We start from the raw sequence: 19293 nt of genomic DNA on the forward strand, positions 1-19293 counted from the left end.
TCAAAATATGACATCTCCAAGAAAACAGCTCAAAACACATTAAAACAGCATAAAATAGCGTTCCAAGACACACCATGGCAAAGCATTTTGCAAAAATATCCAAAAAAACACCATAAAAATGCATGTTGAAAAAATGAGTATAAAGGCAAAATAGGACATCTCCAAAAAAACAGCTCAAAATACATTAAAACAGCATAAAATAGCATGCCAAGACACGCCATGGCAAAGCATTTTGCAAAAATATCCAAAAACATCATAATAAAGCATGTTGAAAACATCACCCTAAACGCAAGGCTATAGTAAGGCTAATATGACATCTCCAAAAAACCAGCTCAAAACACATTAAAACAGCATAAAATAGTGTGCCAAGACACGCCATGGCAAAGAATTTTGCAAAAATGTCCAAAAACACCATAAAAATGCATGTTGAAAAAATGACCAAAGAGAGGCAAGGCTATAGTAAGGCTAAAAATGTCAAAATATGACATCTCCAAAAAATGCTCAAAACACATTAAAACAGCATAAAATAGCGTTCCAAGACATGCCATGGCAAAGAATTTTGCAAAATTATACAAAAACACCATAATAAAGCATGTTGAAAAAATGACCAAAGAGGCATGGCTATAGTAAGGCTAAAAATGTCAAAATATGACATCTCCAAAAAAACAGCTCAAAACACATTAAAACAGCATTAAAAATAGCGTGCCAAGACACGCCGTGGCAAAGAATTTTGCAAAAATGTCCAACAACACCATAATAAAGAATGTTGAAAAAATGACCAAAGAGGCAAGGCTATAGTAAGGCAAAAAATTTCAAAATATGACATCTCCAAGAAAACAGCTCAAAACACATTGAAACAGCATAAAATAGCGTGCCAAGACACACCGTGGCAAAGAATTTTGCAAAAATGTCCAAAAACACCATAATAAAGCATGTTGAAAAAATGACCAAAGAGGCAAGGCTATAGTAAGGCTAAAAATGTCAAAATATGACATCTCCAAAAAAATGCTCAAAACACATTAAAACAGCATAAAATAGCGTTCCAAGACACACCATGGCAAAGCATTTTGCAAAAATATCCAAAAACATCATAATAAAGCATGGTGAAAACATGACCCTAAACGCAAGGCTATAGTAAGGCTAATATGGCATCTCCAAAAAACAGTTCAAAGCTTTTTAAGACTTCATAAAATAGCGTACCAAGACACACCGTGGCAAAGAATTTTGCAAAAATGTCCAAAAACAACATAAAAATGCATGTTAAAAAAATGACCAAAGAGGCAAGGCTATAGTAAGGCAAAAAATGTCAAAATATGACATCTCCAAAAAAAATGCTCAAAACACATTAAAACAGCATAAAATACCGTGCCAAGACGCGCCGTGGCAAAGAATTTTGCAAAAATGTCCAAAAACACCATAAAAATGCATGTTGAAAAAATGACCAAAGAGGCAAGGCTATAGTAAGGCAAAAAATGTCAAAATATGACATCTCCAAGAAAACAGCTCAAAACACATTAAAACAGCATAAAATAGCGTTCCAAGACACACCATGGCAAAGCATTTTGCAAAAATGTCCAACAACACCATAATAAAGCATGTTTGAAAACATGACCCTAAACGCAAGGCTATAGTAAGGCTAATATGACATCTCCAAAAAACAGTTCAAAGCACTTTAAGACTTCATAAAATAGCGTACCAAGACACACCATGGCAAAGAATTTTGCAAAAATGTCCAACAACACCATAATAAAGCATGTTGAAAACATGACCCTAAACGCAAGGCTATAGTAAGGCTAATATGACATCTCCAAAAAACAGTTCAAAGCACTTTAAGACTTCATGAAATAGCGTGCCAAGACACAAAGTGGCAAAGAATTTTGCAAAAATGTCCAAAAACACCATAATAAAGCATGTTGAAAAAATGACTATACAGACAAGGCTATAGTAAGGCTAAAATGTCAAAATATGACATCTCCAAAAAACAGCTCAAAACACATTAAAACAGCATAAAATAGCGTTCCAAGACACGCCATGGTAAAGAATTTTGCAAAAATGTCCAAAAACATCATAAAAATGCATGTTGAAAAATGACTATAAAGGCAAAATATGACATCTCCAAAAAACAGCTCAAAATATATTAAAACAGCATAAAATAGCATGCCAAGACATGCATGGCAAAGAATTTTGCAAAAATATCCAAAAACATCATAATAAAGCATGTTGAAAACATGACCCTAAACGCAAGGCTATAGTAAGGCTAATATGACATCTCCAAAAAACCAGCTCAAAACACATTAAAACAGCATAAAATAGCATGCCAAGACACACCATGGCAAAGAAGAATTTTGCAAAAATGTCCAACAACACCATAAAAATGCATGTTGAAAAAATGACCAAAGAGCAAGGCTATAGTAAGGCTAAAAATGCCAAAACATGACATCTCCAAGAAAACAGCTCAAAACACATTAAAACAGCATAAAATAGCGTTCCAAGACACGCCATGGCAAAGACTTTTGCAAAAATATACAACAACCCCATAATAAAGCATGTTGAAAAAATGACCAAAGAGGTAAGGCTATATAGTAAGGCTAATATGACATCTCCAAGAAAATAGCTCAAAACACATTGAAACAGCATAAAATAGCGTTCCAAGACATGCCATGGCAAAGAATTTTGCAAAAATATACAAAAACACCATAATAAAGCATGTTGAAAAAATGACCAAAGAGGCAAGGCTATAGTAAGGCTAAAAATGTCAAAATATGACATCTCCAAAAAAAACAGCTCAAAACACATTAAAACAGCATAAAATAGCGTGCCAAGACACGCCGTGGCAAAGAATTTTGCAAAAATGTCCAACAACACCATAATAAAGAATGTTGAAAAAAATGACCAAAGAGGCAAGGCTATAGTAAGGCAAAAAATTTCAAAATATGACATCTCCAAGAAAACAGCTCAAAACACATTGAAACAGCATAAAATAGCGTGCCAAGAACACACCGTGGCAAAGAATTTTGCAAAAATGTCCAAAAAACACCATAATAAAGCATGTTGAAAAATGACCAAAGAGGCAAGGCTATAGTAAGGCTAAAAATGTCAAAATATGACATCTCCAAGAAAACAGCTCAAAACACATTAAAACAGCATAAAATAGCGTACCAAGACACGCCATGGCAAAGAATTTTGCAAAAATGTCCAAAAACACCATAAAAATGCATGTTGAAAAATGACTATACAGACAAGGCTATAGTAAGGCTAAAAATGTCAAAATATGACATCTCCAAGAAAACAGCTCAAAACACATTAAAACAGCATAAAATAGCGTTCCAAGACACACCATGGCAAAGCATTTTGCAAAAATATCCAAAAACATCATAATAAAGCATGGTGAAAACATGACCCTAAACGCAAGGCTATAGTAAGGCTAATATGGCATCTCCAAAAAACAGTTCAAAGCTTTTTAATACTTCATAAAATAGCGTACCAAGACACACCGTGGCAAAGAATTTTGCAAAAATGTCCAAAAACAACATAAAAATGCATGTTAAAAAAATGACCAAAGAGGCAAGGCTATAGTAAGGCAAAAAATGTCAAAATATGACATCTCCAAAAAAATGCTCAAACACATTAAAACAGCATAAAATACCGTGCCAAGACGCGCCGTGGCAAAGAATTTTGCAAAAAATGTCCAAAAACACCATAAAAATGCATGTTGAAAAAATGACCAAAGAGGCAAGGCTATAGTAAGGCAAAAAATGTCAAAAATATGACATCTCCAAGAAAACAGCTCAAAACACATTAAAACAGCATAAAATAGCATTCCAAGACACACCATGGCAAAGCATTTTGCAAAAATGTCCACAACAACACCATAATAAAGCATGTTGAAAACATGACCCTAAACGCAAGGCTATAGTAAGGCTAATATGACATCTCCAAAAAAACAGTTCAAAGCACTTTAAGACTTCATAAAATAGCGTACCAAGACACACCATGGCAAAGAATTTTGCAAAAATGTCCAACAACACCATAATAAAGCATGTTGAAAACATGTCCCTAAACGCAAGGCTATAGTAAGGCTAATATGACATCTCCAAAAAACAGTTCAAAGCACTTTAAGACTTCATGAAATAGCGTGCCAAGACACAAAGTGGCAAAGAATTTTGCAAAAATGTCCAAAAACACCATAATAAAGCATGTTGAAAAAATGACTATACAGACAAGGCTATAGTAAGGCTAAAAATGTCAAAATATGACATCTCCAAAAAACAGCTCAAAACACATTAAAACAGCATAAAATAGCGTTCCAAGACACGCCATGGTAAAGAATTTTGCAAAAATGTCCAAAAACATCATAAAAATGCATGTTGAAAAAATGACTATAAAGGCAAAATATGACATCTCCAAAAAAACAGCTCAAAATATATTAAAACAGCATAAAATAGCATGCCAAGACATGCCATGGCAAAGAATTTTGCAAAAATATCCAAAAACATCATAATAAAGCATGTTGAAAAACATGACCCTAAACGCAAGGCTATAGTAAGGCTAATATGACATCTCCAAAAAACCAGCTCAAAACACATTAAAACAGCATAAAAATAGCATGCCAAGACACACCATGGCAAAGAATTTTGCAAAAATGTCCAACAACACACCATAAAAATGCATGTTGAAAAAATGACCAAAGAGGCAAGGCTATAGTAAGGCTAAAAATGCCAAAACATGACATCTCCAAGAAAACAGCTCAAAACACATTTAAAACAGCATAAAATAGCGTTCCAAGACACGCCATGGCAAAGACTTTTGCAAAAATATACAACAACCCCATAATAAAGCATGTTGAAAAAAATGACCAAAGAGGTAAGGCTATAGTAAGGCTAATATGACATCTCCAAGAAAATAGCTCAAAACACATTGAAACAGCATAAAATAGCGTGCCAAGACACGCCGTGGCAAAGAATTTTGCAAAAATGTCCAAAAACACCATAATAAAGCATGTTGAAGAAATGACCAAAGAGGCAAGGCTATAGTAAGGCTAAAAATTTCAAAATATGACATCTCCAAGAAAACAGCTCAAAACACATTAAAACAGCATAAAATAGCGTGACAAGACACGCCATGGCAAAGAATTTTGCAAAAATGTCCAAAAACACCATAAAAAATGCATGTTGAAAAAATGACTATACAGACAAGGCTATAGTAAGGCTAAAAATGTCAAAATAATGACATCTCCAAAAAACTGCTCAAAACACATTAAAACAGCATAAAATAGCGTACCAAGACACACCATGGCAAAGAATTTTGCAAAAATGTCCAAAAACACCATAAAAATGCATGTTGAAAAAATGACTATACAGACAAGGCTATAGTAAGGCTAAAAATGTCAAAATATGACATCTCCAAAAAACTGCTCAAAACACATTAAAACAGCATAAAATAGCGTACCAAGACACACCATGGCAAAGAATTTTGCAAAAATGTCCAAAAACACCATAAAAATGCATGTTGAAAAAATGACCAAAGAGGCAAGGCTATAGTAAGGCTAAAAATGCCAAAACATGACATCTCCAAAAAACCAGCTCAAAACACATTAAAACAGCATAAAATAGCGTTCCAAGACACGCTATGGCAAAGAATTTTGCAAAAATATACAAAAACAACACCATAATAAAGCATGTTGAAAACATGACCCTAAACGCAAGGCTATAGTAAGGCTAATATGACATCTCCAAAAAACAGTTCAAAGCACTTCAAGACTTCATAAAATAGCGCACCAAGAAACACCATGGCAAAGAATTTTGCAAAAATGTCCAAAAACACCATAAAAATGCATGTTGAAAAAATGACCAAAGAGGCAAGGCTATAGTAAGGCTAAAAATGCCAAAACATGACATCTCCAAAAAACCAGCTCAAAACACATTAAAACAGCATAAAATAGCGTTCCAAGACACGCCATGGCAAAGAATTTTGCAAAAAAATAAAAAAACACCATAATAAAGCATGTTGAAAAAATGACCAAAAGAGGCAAGGCTATAGTAAGGCTAAAAATGTCAAAATATGACATCTCCAAAAAAAAAAACAGCTCAAAACACATTGAAATAGCGTAAAATAGCGTGCCAAGACACGCCATGGCAAAGAATTTTGCAAAAATGTCCAAAAACACCATAAAAATGCATGTTGAAAAAATGACTATAAAGGCAAAATAGGACATCTCCAAAAAACAGCTCAAAATATATTAAAACAGCATAAAAATAGCATGCCAAGACACGCCATGGCAAAGCATTTTGCAAAAATATCCAAAAACATCATAATAAAGCATGTTGAAAACATCACCCTAAACGCAAGGCTATAGTAAGGCTAATATGACATCTCCAAAAAACCAGCTCAAAACACATTAAAACAGCATAAAATAGCATGCCAAGACACACCATGGCAAAGAATTTTGCAAAAATGTCCAACAACACCATAAAAATGCATGTTGAAAAAATGACCAAAGAGGCAAGGCTATAGTAAGGCTAAAAATGCCAAAACATGACATCTCCAAGAAAACAGCTCAAAACACATTAAAACAGCATAAAATAGCGTTCCAAGACACGCCATGGCAAAGACTTTTGCAAAAATATACAACAACCCCATAATAAAGCATGTTGAAAAAATGACCAAAGAGGTAAGGCTATAGTAAGGCTAATATGACATCTCCAAGAAAATAGCTCAAAACACATTGAAACAGCATAAAATAGCGTGCCAAGACACGCCGTGGCAAAGAATTTTGCAAAAATGTCCAAAAACACCATAATAAAGCATGTTGAAGAAATGACCAAAGAGGCAAGGCTATAGTAAGGCTAAAAATTTCAAAATATGACATCTCCAAGAAAACAGCTTAAAACACATTAAAACAGCATAAAATAGCGTGACAAGACACGCCATGGCAAAGAATTTTGCAAAAATGTCCAAAAACACCATAAAAATGCATGTTGAAAAAATGACTATACAGACAAGGCTATAGTAAGGCTAAAAATGTCAAAATATGACATCTCCAAAAAACTGCTCAAAACACATTAAAACAGCATAAAATAGCGTACCAAGACACACCATGGCAAAGAATTTTGCAAAAATGTCCAAAAACACCATAAAAATGCATGTTGAAAAAATGACTATACAGACAAGGCTATAGTAAGGCTAAAAATGTCAAAATATGACATCTCCAAAAAACTGCTCAAAACACATTAAAACAGCATAAAATAGCGTACCAAGACACACCATGGCAAAGAATTTTGCAAAAATGTCCAAAAACACCATAAAAATGCATGTTGAAAAAATGACCAAAGAGGCAAGGCTATAGTAAGGCTAATATGACATCTCCAAAAAACAGTTCAAAGCACTTCAAGACTTCATAAAATAGCGCACCAAAACACCATGGCAAAGAATTTTGCAAAAATGTCCAAAAACACCATAAAAATGCATGTTGAAAAAATGACCAAAGAGGCAAGGCTATAGTAAGGCTAAAAATGCCAAAACATGACATCTCCAAAAAACCAGCTCAAAACACATTAAAACAGCATAAAATAGCGTTCCAAGACACGCCATGGCAAAGAATTTTGCAAAAATATACAAAAACACCATAATAAAGCATGTTGAAAAAATGACCAAAGAGGCAAGGCTATAGTAAGGCTAAAAATGTCAAAATATGACATCTCCAAAAAAAACCAGCTCAAAACACATTGAAATAGCGTAAAATAGCGTGCCAAGACACGCCATGGCAAAGAATTTTGCAAAAATGTCCAAAAACACCATAAAAAATGCATGTTGAAAAAATGACTATAAAGGCAAAATAGGACATCTCCAAAAAACAGCTCAAAATATATTAAAACAGCATAAAATAGCATGCCAAGACACGCCATGGCAAAGAATTTTGCAAAAATATACAAAAACACCATAATAAAGCATGCTGAAAAAATGACCAAAGAGGCAAGGCTATAGTAAGGCTAAAAATGTCAAAATATGACATCTCAAGAAAACAGCTCAAAACACATTAAAACAGCATAAAATAGCATGCCAAGACACGCCATGGCAAAGAATTTTGCAAAAATGTCCAACAACACCATAATAAAGCATGTTGAAAACATGACCCTAAACGCAAGGCTATAGTAAGGCTAATATGACATCTCCAAAAAACAGTTCAAAGCACTTTAAGACTTCATAAAATAGCGTACCAAGACACACCATGCAAAGAATTTTGCAAAAATGTCCAACAACACCATAATAAAGCATGTTGAAAAAATGACCAAAGAGGCAAGGCTATAGTAAGGCTAAAAAATTCAAAATATGACATCTCCAAGAAAACAGCTCAAAACACATTGAAACAGCATAAAATAGCGTTCCAAGACACGCCATGACAAAGAATTTTGCAAAAATGTCCAAAAACACCATAAAAATGCATGTTGAAAAAATGACTATAAAGGCAAAATAGGACATCTCCAAAAAACAGCTCAAAATATATTAAAACAGCATAAAATATTATGCCAAGACACGCCATGGCAAAGCATTTTGCAAAAATATCCAAAAACATCATAATAAAGCATGTTGAAAACATGACCCTAAACGCAAGGCTATAGTAAGGCTAATATGACATCTCCAAAAAACTGCTCAAAACACATTGAAATAGCATAAAATAACGTTCTAAGACATGCCATGGCAAAGAATTTTGCAAAAATGTCCAAAAACACCATCATGAAGCATTTTGAAAAAATGACACCAAAGGCAAGGCTATAGTAAGGATAAAAATGTCAAAATATGACATCTCCAAGAAAACAGCTCAAAACACATTAAAACAGCATAAAATAGCGTGCCAAGACACGCCATGGCAAAGAATTTTGCAACAATATCCAAAAACACCATAATAAAGCATGTTGAAAACATGACCCTAAACGCAAGGCTATAGTAAGGCTAATATGACATCTCCAAAAAATAGTTCAAAGCACTTTAAAACAGCATAAAATAGCGTACCAAGACACACCATGGCAAAGAATTTTGCAAAAATGTCCAAAAACACCATAAAAATGCATGTTGAAAAAATGACCAAAGAGGCAAGGCTATAGTAAGGCTAAAAATGCCAAAATATGACATCTCCAAAAAAGCAGCTCAAAACACATTAAAACAGCAGAAAATAGCGTTCCAAGACACACCATGGCAAAGAATTTTGCAAAAATGTCCAAAAACACCATAATAAAGCATGTTGAAAACATGACCAAAGAGGCAAGGCTATAGTACGGCTAAAAATGTCAAAATATGACATCTCCAAAAAACAGTTCAAAACACATTAAAACAGCATAAAATAGCGTTCCAAGACACGCCATGGCAAAGAATTTTGCAAAAATATCCAAAAACATCTTGTTTTGAGTTGTTTTTTGATATTTTTGCAAAATTCTTTGCCATGGTGTGTCTTGGTACGCTATTTTATGCTGTTTTGAGGTGTTTTCAGCTGTTTTAGGGACATGTCATATTTCAACATTTTTTAGCCTTACTATAGCCTTGACTTTTTGGTCATTATTTTTACATGCATCATTATGGTGTTTTCTGCACCTTTTTGCAATTTTTTTTTTGTTGTGGGTTGTTTCAGCAAGTTATTTTATACTGTTTTGAGGTGTTTTAAACTGTTTTTGGGATATGTCATATTTTGACACTTTCAGCCTAACAATAACCTTGCCTTTTTGGTCATTTTTTTTTTTTTTACATGTATTATTATGGTATTTTTTTTTTTTTTTTTTTTTAACATTTTTGCAACATTTCATGCTGTGGTGTGTCTTGGCACAATATTTTATGCTGTTTTAACGTGTTTTCTGCTAGGTCTTGGAATGTTCAGCTTTTTTTGAACTACTTTTCTGCCTGTTTGGAACTCCTTGCTTCACACTAGGTTGCAAACCACCCCTGTGTATGTTGAAGGTCATGGTGTGATGAAGTAAACAGAACCACATCATCTACAAAATGCTTAGATGCAATTCTGAGGTCCCCAAACTAGACCCCTTCCTCCTCCCCGGCTGCACCTTGAGATCCTGTCTGTGAAAATCACAAACAGGGTCAAAGAGAATGGGCAACCCTGGTGGAGGCCAACACCCACTGAGAACGCATTTGACTTCACACAGTGTATACAGACACACCTCTCACTGTGGTTACACAGGGACCGGATGGCACGCAGCAGTGATCCCGGTACCCCATAGTCCCGCAGCATCCCCCACAGGACTCCCAGAGGGACACAGTCATAAGCCTTCTCCAAATCCACAAAACACATGTAGACTGGATAGGCAAACTTCCACGCCCCCTCGAGCAGCCTCGCAAGGGTAAAGAGCTGATCCGTTTTTCCACAACCACGACGGAATCCGCATTCTGCCTCCTGCATCCGAGGTTCGACGTTGGTCGGAGCCTCCTTTCCAGCACCCTGGAGTAAACATTCCCGGGAAGGCTGAGCAGTGTGATACCCCGATAATTGGAGCACACTCTCTGGTCCCCTTTTTTAAAAATAGAATTACCATCCCGGTCTGCCACTCCACATGCACAGTACCCGACCTTCCTGCAACAATGAAGAGGCATGTCAGCCAAGACAGCCCATCAATGTCCAGAGCCTTCAGAATCTCAAGGCGAAACTCATCCACACCTGGCGCCTGGCCACCAAAGAGCTTTTAGACTACTTAAGCAACCTCTGTCAGAGCTATGGATGAAAAATCCCCTGAGTCTTCAGACTCTGCCTCCTCCACGGAAGACGTGGCTGTAGGGTTCAGGAGTTCCTTAAAGTGTTCCCTCCACCGCTCAACAATATCCCCAGTCTGGGTCAGCAGTTCTCCTCCCCTGCTGAGCACAGCCTGAGAGAAGCCCTGCTTTCCCTTCCAGAGACATTTCACGGTTTGCTAGAACTTTCTTGAGGCCAACCGGAAGTCTTCCTCCATGGCTTCCCCAAACTGCCAAACTGACATATCTATTTGCCCTTCTGGCAAACCGGTACCTGTCTGCTGCTTGAGGAGACCCCTGGGTCAGTAGAGCCCGAAAGGCCTCTTTCTTCAGCCTGATGGCTTCCTTCACCGCTGGTTTCCACCAGCAGGTCCTTCAGTTGCCACCACGACAGGCACCAATGACCTTCTGACCACAGCTTCTAGCAGCCGCCTCCACAATGGAAGTTTTGAACAAGGACCACTCAGATTCCATGTCCCCAACCTCCCCTGGGATGGACAAAATGTTCTTCTGGAGGTGTGAGTTGAAGACCTAGCGGACAGAGGCCTTTGCCGGACATTCCCAGTTCACCCTCAGTACACGTTTGGGTTTGCCCGGTCAATCCGGCAGTCTCCACTTCCACCTGATCCACCACCATGTGGTGATCAGTTGACAGCTCTGCTCCTCTCTTCACCCGAGTGTCTGAGACATAGAGCCGCAGATCAGATGATACGACCACCATGTTGATTACTGATCTTTGGCCTAGGGAGCTCTGGTACCAGGTACACTTATGAGCATCCCTATGCTCAAACATGGTGTTTGATATGGACAATCCATGACAAGCACAGAAGACCAATAACAAAACACCAATTGGGTTCAGATCAGGCAGGCCATTCCTCCTAATCACATCCCTCCAGTTTACTCCATCGTTGCCCACGTGAGCATTGAAGTCCCCTAGGTGAATAATGGAGTCCCCAGTTGGCAGTTTTTCCACAAGCACAAACAACGGTCAGAGACCTCCTCAAAGTGACTTGCAGCTGCATCAAGGTTACCCTTGTTCTACAGGGAGAATTCAAACATGGTAGCGCTCAGGTGTGGACTTGTGAGTATCCCCACACCCGCCCGGCGCCTCTCACCCTGGGCAACACCGGGAAAGGAGAGTCCAGCCCCTCTCCAGGGGTATGGTTCCAGAGCCAGAGCTGTGCATGGAGGTGAAGCCAACTCTGTCAAGCTGGTACTGCTCCACCTTCCGGACAAGCTCTGGCTTCTTCCCCATCAGAGAGGTGAAGTTCCACGTTCCCAGAGCTAGCCTACGAAGGTGGGGGTCTATTTTGTTTTGTTTTTTTTTGTATTTTTTGTCATAGTTTAGTATTGCTTTTTGGGTCATTTTTTCAACATTATTGTGTTTTTGGCCATTTAGCAACAGTCTATGCCATGGCGTGTCTTGGCAGTTTTAAACAATTTTGAGGTGTTTTTGGGACATGTCATTTTTTTTTACATTTTCGTCATACTATAGTATTGCTTTTTGAGATTTTTTTCAAGATGCATTATTATGGTGTTTTTGGCAGTTTTTGAAACATAGTTTCCTATGGCGTGTCTCAGCACACTGTTTTATACTTTTTTGAGGTTTTTTGTGTTGTTGTGATACTTTGACATTTTTAGCCATACTATAGCCTTGCCTTTTTCGGTAATTTTATCCAAATGTGTTATTACGGTGTTTTTGGCTGTTTTTGCAATATTCTATGCTTTGTGCTTTGTTTTGAGGTATTTTCAGCTGTTTTTGGGACATGTCATATTTTGACTTTTTTATCCTTATTATAGCATTGCCTTTTGGGTTACTTTTTCAACATGCATTATTATGGTGTTTTTATGGTGTTTTGGCATGCTATACTATGAAATTTTTGAGACATGTCATACTATGACCTTTTTGAAATAAAAAATATGACTTTTTCGGATATTTTTTACAACATTAAAAAGGATGACCTTTTCTGACTTTTTTTTTGCAACACTAAACTATGGCATTTTTTTTACATGCTATACTATGATGTTTTTTGACAACAAAAACAATAACTTTTTCTGATGTTTTATGACATCAGAAATGGCCACGTTTTTGGATTTTTTTCAACATGCTATATTATGACATTTTTACAAACTATACTATGACCTTAGTACTGAGTGCTTGTGTATGGTTACTGAGCGGCAGGTGGCACCTTGTACAGTATCCTCAGCTACCAGTGACTGAATGTGTGTATGAATGGGTGAATGCTATATGAATTGTGAAAGAACTCTAAGTGGTCGAATGACTAGAAAAATGCTATACAGTACAGTCCATTTACCATTTAAAATTATTGCCTAAATGGTAAATGGACTGTACCTTGTATAGCCCTTTCCTAGTCTTATTGACCACTGAAAGTGCATACATTGTCACATTCACCCAATCATACACTGGTGGCCTAGGCTAACCTACAAAGTGCCACCTGCTACTCAGTAATCATTCACATGCACTCACACTCCGATGACAAGGCATTGGGAGCAATTTGGCGTCAAGTATCTTGCCCAAGGATACTTCAATATGTTGCCCGGAGGAGCCTGGGATCAAACCGCTGACCTTCCAATTAGAGGACGACCCAGTCTACTTCTGAGCCACAGCCGCCCTGTGGACCAGCTCTTCATGGTCATGGGAGTTCGCTCATCTGGTCTACATGGGTTTTGTTGACCTGGAGAAAGCTAATGACTGCCTTCCTCGGGGAGTGCTGTGGGGGGTACTGCGGTAATATGTGGTGCCAAGGTCACTTCTATGAGCCATCCGGCCCCTGTATAACCAAAGTGAGAGCTGTGTTCGCATATTCCGCATAAAGTCAAACTTGCTTCCAGTTGGTATTGGCCTCCGCCAAGGTTTATCCCTTTATACCAGTTCTGTTTGTGGTTTTACATGAACAGTATCTCAAGGCACAGCCAGGGGAAGGCAGGCTTTGGCGACCTGGGAATTGCATCTCTGCTCTTTACAGATGATGTGGTTCTGTTGGCTTCATCACACCGTGACCTCAAGCATGCACTGGGGCAGTTTGCAGCTGAGTGTGAAGCGGTCCGATGAGATTTAGCACCTCCAAATCAGAGGGCATGGTTCTCTGCCAGGTAATGGTGAATTGTCCCCTCTGAGTGGAAGGACAGTTGCTGTCCCAAGCGAAGGAGTTCAAGTATCTCAGGGTCTTGTTCACGAGTGAAGGTAGAATGGAACGTGAGATGGACAGATGGTTTGGTGTGGCATCCGCAGTGATGCTGGAGTTGCGATGGACTGTTGTGATGGAATGAGTTTACTCTGCAGGGTGGCTGGGCTCAGCCTTAGAGATCGGAGATCGGACATCCAGGAGGAGCTAAGAGTAGAGTCGCTGATCCTTCACATCGAAAGGGGCCAGTTGGTTTGGGCATCTGATCAGGATGCCTCCTGGGCGGTCCTGGGTGTGTCCAGCTGGTAGGAGGCCCCGTGGCAGATTGAGAACACGCTAATGGGATTACATATCTGGTCTGGTCTGGGAATGTCTCAATGTCCCCCAGGAGGAGCTGGAAAGTGTTTCTGGGGAAAGGGTGCCCTGCCTGTTGCCCTGTCTATTAATATCAATTGGTGCCAAATTTTAATGCACAAAATAAGAGCATAAGAACACTTGAAGCCCCCAAAATGTGTTATTACGCTCCAATTTGTGTTGCTATAATTATTACAAAAATAATACACATAATTTGTCAAAGCATATGTTAACACTTAAATAACTTAATTAACTGCCTAAAATGAGACATATTTTAAAAGAAAGCTGTTCAGTCCTTTGTTGGAAGTAAAATGTATCTGTAGTTCTTACCATGTTAGTTTTTTAGGGTTAGTCAGTTTTTTTCCTTTTCCCATAAATATACATATACGTGTATAGCTCATCAGTTAAATTGTACCCCAAGGATATTAATTTACAGAAATGTTGAAGGTGAAATGCCATGTCCAATTTGATGGGTCTTAAATCATAAGCTTGTAATTGCGATAATTAGAATACAGTGACAGTATGCTCTCATGTCACATTTATCACTGAAATGACAATGCTCTCAGAAAAACCCCAATCAAACAACAATGTACAGTGAAGGACACGAGTGATCCTTGCATACTTTGAGGACTCAATATTTAATGGCTCAAGTAAAATTCAATGACAAGAAAAATCATTTCACCATATGGAAGGTCATTTTTTTCATAGATTTAAATGGGATATTTTACAAAGGCATGGCAACATAGACTGTATAGCTTTCACTGACCAATACAGATTTGCTGGCAAGCATTGAAGCCTTCTCTCAAAGCAAAACTCGACTCGACTCACTGATGACTAATTTACAAGCATATACTTAAGTCTTATATCATAGGTCGATATAGTTTTTGTACAAGATACATTTGTGTACATAAAATATTCTGGCAAGGTGCATGCCAGTACACACATATGTGCACACACGCACGCTCATACATGCAAGGAGACACACACACACACACACTCTCTCTCCCTTACAAACATACAAGATCACTTATAAACACATTCAAACACACTCTCATCAAAATTATGCATATGTATCCATTTACAATACAAGAGAGATTGTCATCTCATCACTTCATGTTTTCCCTTTTTCCTTTTTATCAACAAAGCAAATTCCAGTATTTAGCCTGTAGCCTTTACTTTATGTGTCGTTCCAGTTTGTAATCGTTATTACTATTTCTTAGGGGTACTGCTATGTACAGTTTAAAATCCAGTTAACTGGACAGTATAGATATTTGTGTGTATGTAGAGGCATAAGTGGTACGCACACGTCACAAAGTTTGAATGTGTACACTGTGTAACATTTGTTTTGTTCAGTAAGACAGACGGACAGGTAGAGCAGGAAACATCAATATTGACACTGAATCTAATGATGGATGCATGAACTACACACTAAAGTGTTAAAAAAGTAAAATAAAAAAACACCTTGTGGAGGTCCAAACAGTTCATGCACATCATGACACAAATGGACATGGTAATCATGACACATGTTTTGAATAGAACAATTCTGTGGAGAAAAAAAAGGGAAACATCAGTTTTATGTGTACTATCTTTACTTTTAGGGCAGGGGGACTTAGGAAAATAGGAAGATAATGGTGAGAGAGGAATCATGCAAAGTGAAAACCTGTGATCACCCATCAGTTTTTGTTGATTTCACCATGTGTTTTGTGAAAGATGAAAAAACCTTTGACACAGAGCAACACCACCTATGCTCTTTGTTGGAGAAATAAACAAAACACTACTTTTACCTTTGAAATTGCATATGGTAAAACAAAAAAGACAAAAGTAGACAAAAGCAACATCCTACAGATGTACATTCATGCAGTTATTATACTAGTCCCTTTAGAAGACATCTTTCAATTAAAGCAGCTGCTGAACCATTACGATACACAGGAGTTATGTAGGCAGAGGAAATTAAAACACAGTGAGGGTTACAGAAAGGTAATATTGCACTTACTGTACACATGTGATTGGATAAATCATTTAAAACATTCACATTTTCTTATTACAACGTGACAGTGTATTAGGACCAGTATGAGGACATTTTTTTCTGTCATATTTATTAACACCCCAACAGCAAATAATCTCAGCAGTTCCTCTTATCCTTACTGAATGGGAAACATTATTTTCCAGATTTATTTTTGTTGAAAAGATCTTACCAGGGATTTATTTGCCCTAGTTATTCACATAATTGTAAACAAAGAAGAATTTTTGAGGCAACTTTCAAGTTTTTTTTTTTTTTTTTTTAAAAGCCTTGGATTTGCATTTGTCAAAGTGATAAAAGTCCAATTTTCAGTGACATCATGATGTATGTTTCCTTTGATATGTGAACCTTATGATTAAATATGTTATTTAAACTATTTGTTGAAACATGTCTGTGCTATAACAATGGAAAGTTAAGTAATAAACAACAACAAAAAAAAAAAAAGAGCAGAAATCAGATTCACAAACAGGACCATTTTCATCAGGGGATGTTTATACTATTAGAGGATTTATTTAACTTGCTTAGTTTGAATTAAATTCATTTTGGTAATTGACTGAAATGAAATTGAATTGCTCCTTTTTTCTGTGTCCTTGACACACTGTTCCTTTAAGTGATCATTTCACTGACTCTCAGATAAATCCTCTATATAATGATATGAGTCCTGACCCCAGACGATCACAGAGAATAGGTGTAGTAGCTAAGAGCATGCAAACACAATTTGCCTCGCGCATTCCCTCGAGAATGCCACGTTGCATTATAGATTTAGGCCTGTTCCCAATTTGCAAGATGGTACAAGAAAATGAACCGCATGAATCATATACCTGATGATGTAGACACCTGGCTTGGATGTTACTGGAGAGAAAAATAGATATCAGCAAAGTTACTTACTGCTGTAGCAATAGATTATATTGCACCCAATCTGTTACAGCAGCACATTAGTCTGAAGGAGTTATCATCATCAGTACGATTTACACTCACATGCAGCAGGGGGGTCCTCTCAAATAGTGTCAATGCTTATCCTTTTGATAACTGCAAAAAACAAACAAAAAAACAACTTAAAATCAATAATTTAGTGTAACTCAGGGCCCTGAAAAATTTCTTGCGCCCTGGTTGATTATTCCAGTGTCAACATAAATTGTAGTAAAAACTGATAACAGAAACTTTGCAGCCAAACTGACTAGTATGAAAACACACAATAGTAATTAATAGCAATAACAATAGGTGATATAAAGGTATGATGGGAAGAGAGGGAGCCTTTTAAGCTATTTCTGAGCGCTTTTCACCTTTTCACTGCTCAGCACGTGAAAAGCATGTTTCTAGCTAGCCAAGAGAACCATTTCAGACCTCCAAACTACAATGAGGGTCGCTACTGAGATCACACATCAAAGTAATTAGACTGAGAATTTCATAATTGGCTCCATAGCTGTTATTATGCGAGTGTTTCTGAGCAGCAAAATGTGAGAAATAGAAACAAAAGGAAGGAAACAAAGGGTACGTTTCCAAAGCGCATCTGTCTGTGCCTTTCAAGGCTAAGCTGCTGAGATAATGCAAAGAGTGAACATTTTCTTAATAGAGTTGGCAGAGATGGAGCAACCACCATATGGAAAACATCTTGGGTATGTGTGTGTATGTGCAGGAGTTTTTTGTTTTTTTTTTCTGTTAGATTTTGTGTGCTGGTCCACAGTGAAAATGTAGAATGCAAAAGATTACCGGTGTTGTCTACCATTGGCCTAGTTATGCTTTGTAGACTTTTTTTCCATCCTTCCACAGTCCCCAGACCAAAATAGACTTCTGAAACAGGCGAGACAAAAGGAACATCTTCCACCACCAAAGGAGTTTGTGCTGCGTGTTATACAGAGCGATACTTCACTTGAACTTAAACAGAAACACCATCCACCCAGAGCTCATAATTAACATTTAGCCTGATTTAGCCCACTCAACACAAAGTATTTGCAAGTGTTTCTGCACAAAGAAATGGTCTTTTAGGACACAGTTCCTCTAAGCTGGGCCCCAGGAGCTTTAAAGCGTACATTGGCCTTTCTTATCACTAAGCAAACATCACTGAACTGAAAGCAGAAGTTGTTTGTTTGTTTTTTTTCTGTGATGGAACTACTTTGGTATAGAACTACCTTTATGTATTATACATGGGCCTGCTGTGTTAAGACTTACATTTTCTTTCAAATGCTCTAGTTGTCAGATTGATCCCACGCGATTTTCTAAACAACATCATCATGATCGAATCCATTCTCAGATGTCTTCATTAGTAAAACTGAGCTGAAGCTGGACAGAGTCATTCAAATATGCATACCTCCATGCATACATACTGATCATAAAGTCACTGACAACAAACCGTCTATGGATCGAGTCAAATGTATGTCAGGGCGATGAAGATCTGTCTTTTACTCTTACAACTGGTGCTCATGTAAGAACGAGCTGCTGCCTCCGCCAGTGGGCGTCTGCTGCCCGGGGGAGGAGAAGCTCGCCAGGGGGATGACCTTGACGGGGTCCTCCTTCTTACTGCAGTGTCTATCCAGGGTGTTGTAGAACTGCGGTCGGTTGATCCCTTTGTCCAGTTCATCCTTTTTGGGCACGGACCTGCCCAGGGTATGGCGACCATCCATGACCCCCATGCTTACCATGTTAGCTTTGGCTCCCCGGGCGCAGCTCTGCTGGAAGCCAAAAGAGGGCATTGTGCCGGCGATGGCGGTGGTGATAGGGGTGGAGGTGGGGCTGTTGCTTCCAGAACCCTGGAACTGGGCCAGGGCCGGGGGCATCCAGCAGCTGTCGGAGTGGCCCAGTATCAGACACTCCTGGGTACAGGTCTCAGAGGCCTCAGCCAGGGCTTTTTGCAGGTTCACCTCAATGGCTGTGAAAAAAGGGGAGGAAGAAGAAAACAACATAGTTAATCCAACAGGTCAGAGCTTACAGAGAGAGCAGCTGGAATGCGACGATGTTATGCTGTTGCTGTAAAAGCACTGAATGAACTCATGCATCATAATGTAAATAGAAGAAAGTTGTCGCCTTATCAGTGGCTGACCAACAAAATGT

General features: G+C 38.0%; 1 protein-coding gene across 1 annotated transcript in view; it reads right to left on the reverse strand.

The window, feature by feature from the left end:
• Window positions 1-18650: 18650 nt before the first annotated feature.
• The window catches only part of pcdh11 (protocadherin 11), a 148197-nt gene continuing 147554 nt past the window's right edge, over window positions 18651-19293 (reverse strand). The window contains exon 7 of the mRNA XM_042493963.1: window positions 18651-19111. Coding sequence (XP_042349897.1) covers window positions 18651-19111 — 461 coding nt within the window. The remainder of the gene's footprint in view (window positions 19112-19293) is intronic.

This window comes from Plectropomus leopardus, chromosome 9 (assembly GCF_008729295.1).
Source record: "Plectropomus leopardus isolate mb chromosome 9, YSFRI_Pleo_2.0, whole genome shotgun sequence".
NCBI lineage: Eukaryota > Metazoa > Chordata > Actinopteri > Perciformes > Serranidae > Plectropomus > Plectropomus leopardus.